This window comes from Erythranthe guttata, chromosome 6 (genome assembly GCF_056151865.1).
Source record: "Erythranthe guttata isolate IM_541 chromosome 6, IM_541, whole genome shotgun sequence".
Classification (NCBI taxonomy): Eukaryota; Viridiplantae; Streptophyta; class Magnoliopsida; order Lamiales; family Phrymaceae; genus Erythranthe; species Erythranthe guttata.
The window spans coordinates 3,288,628-3,292,290 of NC_142538.1; the positions used below are offsets into that span (position 1 = coordinate 3,288,628).

Consider the following 3,663-nt stretch of genomic DNA (forward strand, 5'->3'; position numbering starts at 1 on the left):
ACTCTAATTCGTTTTTAGCGCTTCTTTTTCATGGAAATGTTTTTTTTTTTTTTTTATGATTGTGTGTGTTTTGACACGTGTAATTTTGCCATTGGTGCTTATTGTGGTGCACCTTTCTTTTCGTTGTAAAAAAATAAACCCAATTTTTATTGAGGTGTTTAGTCTAAACTCAATCTCCACTAAATACAGAAATCTACAAATAAGATTTAGATTTTGGATAATCACAAATTTTAGATATAACATAGTCTCGTAATTATGTAAATTTAATTATATCGAATTAAATGAATTTTAGAAATCTTAATATGATTATCTGAATTATTTATATTAAGAGATTATTTGGTCTTTCACAATACTAAATAAGTAAATACCCAAAATAAAATTATAATGACCTGTTGTTTTAAATTAAGGAATATTAATCAATCAAAGTCAATGCTTTGTGAATTAGTACCACATTTGCCCTCATCAGCCATATATACTCCCTCACCCGAATAATTGTTTTTTTTCTAATATTACCCCTTCTTGCAAAGTTCTAAGAAAAAAAAAATAACATTATCTTTTTAATTTAGTATTTTAAAATAATAATAATAAATTATGTTTGATAAGTCAATTAAAGTCTTAATCATCCAAAAATGATTACCGAGTGATTAATATAACCATAAGATTAATGCGAATAAAGCCACCGGTTGGGGTTTCTCTTAATGCATGCAGTTCTTCAAGTGTTTGATTTGTTATACATAGGTTGTTTGGTGATAGGGATATATGCCTACATGCATGATTTAGTAAATTGGTAGTTAAATCGAATTAGAATAGAATTTTTCTATTTATGGTTGTATTTTGAGCATTAAAAACTTTCTCACCTAGGTTAGCTGGTTTATCATGTACAAATGTTCCAAGTCACAGTCAAAAATCAAAATACATTAAAAAGACAAAAGGTGACAACATTAAAAACAAAAGGATAATGTCCTACTATTATTGGGAATTAAAAAAAAAAATCAATAAACTCAAGAAATGTGAATAAATAAAGTTTAAAACAATGCAGTACAATCGAAGTATCGAACTCCACCGAAAAACCGGGTACTTTTACAGTGTAGATCCACACACAATCACAATGTTTGCGCGCGCACACACATATGAATGCGTTCACAAGGTTATTGCAAGAACACTCGTAATATTCAACATTGTAAATGTTCCAAATTATGTTCGATTATCAGCATAAACTTGTTCTATTGGTAAAAATGCACAGAATAAAAGACGATAAACAAATACACAAATTCAAACACCTTCCACCATCGTTTAAAACAGTCGTAAACCAACACGGTCCATCGCATTATATTACAAAGGATTTAAATACACACAAGTACATAAACAAACACACGAGTTACGTACTCTAATTCTTAGCATTAGCCATGTTATCCTTTACAACTACGTTAATCTTTTCGTACCTGAAATCCCCGGAATGCACACCACACTTTGCCGGAAAAGTCAACACTGCCTCCGAGCTATTTTCGAACATTGCCCACAAAAACAGAACAATCAGGGCTAATAACGCACCGCACCCTGTCATGAAAACCAATCCCGAAAGAACACCGAAAGCGCAAATCTTTTTCTTTTGTGCCAATTTCTCCTCAATGTGCTCGTTGGAAACTGCGCGCGGATCCATCGGTTGAGAGTGCAGCCATTTCGGAATATTCCTTGTCCTGAAATTCCACGAATACACATTGCTAGTCTGCATTGAGTTCCCACTCGACGAACTCAATCCCACAAGAACTTCTTCGTTTTTCCAGATATCACCCAAATCAATCTTATACACTAACAGAGGATTATAAGGCCTAGAACTCCCAAATTTACTTAACCTAACCTCGATTTTTTTCGAACTCGAATCGTAATCAACCCAAGAATGCAACTTTACTCCACTATTCAGAACCAAATTGATCGACGAAACATTGCTTGTTTTCACAGATACAAGGCTTCCCACATCTACACCGACATGATTACCATTCACATCGCCCACATTATCATCAGCCGAAGTATCGAACTCCACCCCGAAAAACCGGCGTTCTTTCAGAACCCCGAAACTTCCGCTGGGAAACTTCGAGACGAAGTTTCTGGGCACGACCAGAAACGCCATGCCGTCGCCATTGTGAGGCGAAATTGAGAAAGTGAAGTCGGTGGAAAATGAAATTGGGTTTCTACCCTTCGAATTCGAGCTGAAAAGCTTAATGGGCTTTCCCTGAGTGAGGAATCCAGAGCTGGGAGAGGAAATTTTAGGGTTGGTGAGCTGAATGCAAGAGCTGTTGTTCGTAAACCTGGCGTCGCCTATGAGAACGAGATTCGAACCGAAGTAGGGTTTGTTGGGGAGAGAAACCGAGAAATGGAGAACTGAGAAAAGGGCTGAAATTAAAATCAGAGTCGAAAATGGATGAATCGAGTGGGGAGCCGAGAACATTGCACAAGAGTGAGGCATTTTAGCTGGGACTGAGATTAAACTAGGGTTTCTAATTTTGCTGCTCAGAGATTTTGGGGGAAGTTCGTTCTGAGTGAAGTGTCGGTCGGGAGAGTACAAGGGTAAAGTCGTAAACTGTCACATATAATTTTGGTTTATTTGATTTTACTTTTACAAAACAAAAAATAATAATAATAATAATAAAAAAATAAAAATAAAATACGGGCTTTGGCAGCCCATATATATATATAATCGGGCATGTAAATGAAGAGGCTGCTTACTTTTAATGAGCTCTTGTATATTTGGGTCAAATTTTGCAGAAGTATATGCATTGAGGCCCAATAGAAAATATACCGTGAAATTTTTAAAATGTATTCTATTTATTTTCACATTTTCATGAGATCATGCACGCCGGTATAATATATAGCTCAACTGGTTATAAAGATGGTAAGCTGGTGCAATATCATAGGATTATTATTGACAGTCGTAGTGTGCGAATTTCAACTGACTTTTCATGAGCATCAGTCGTCGATGGAGCATTGTTCTATAGTGTGTTTGCACACCCGATAGTTAAACAAATTTTATAATATTTAATTAAATTATAAGGCATTTTTTTTTCCAAAAAATATTACAATTCCTCTCAAAATCTAAACAATTCAACTCTTACACTTCAAACTTCAAAGAGTGCCCGTTTCATCGCAATGTTTTTTATCGTATTGAATTCCGAACAACTTTAACTAAAATCCTGAATTCGTCACTATAGAACACATAGTTATTGTCATAATTAAAAAATGCAATTCTTTAATTAATCCTAGCTATATAGGAATGACTGATTAGCTATATAGTGTAAACAATTCCAAATGGATGTATGTACATATAGTGGGACTGAATAAGTAGTGTCTGTCGACATGAGTTTGAATTATGGATTGAAACATCATATATTATATTATTTGGCAGCTTCTCTATACTCAAATATATTGTAGTCCAAGAGGGAGACACTAATTTGGCCTACATTTTATTTTTTTCTTCATCATACTGAAGGCATGTTGTTTTTCGTACAGTACTAGTACTATAGTCTCTTGTCCAAAATTCTTACATATTCAAGTATTGAACTGCCAACACACACACACACCTCATTCCAACACCGAGCCGTCTATGAGATACTTCATCTGATCGGTGTAATCCATTGACTGAATTTGAACTATTGATCTATATAAATA

General features: G+C 34.6%; 1 protein-coding gene across 1 annotated transcript; it reads right to left on the minus strand.

Moving 5' to 3' along the window:
- Positions 1-1,263: 1,263 nt before the first annotated feature.
- On the minus strand, positions 1,264-2,646 carry LOC105977360 (lectin-like protein). Its single transcript, XM_013002661.2, has one exon. The coding sequence runs from the start codon at positions 2,462-2,464 to the stop codon at positions 1,388-1,390; it is 1,077 nt and encodes a 358-aa protein (XP_012858115.2). The 5' UTR covers positions 2,465-2,646; the 3' UTR covers positions 1,264-1,387.
- Between the last annotated feature and the right edge of the window lie 1,017 nt (positions 2,647-3,663).

Excerpts from the sequence above, each read along its gene's own strand:
- LOC105977360 (XM_013002661.2), bottom strand. The coding sequence starts at position 2,464 with ATGCCTCACTCTTGTGCAATGTTCTCGGCTCCCCACTCGATTCATCCA.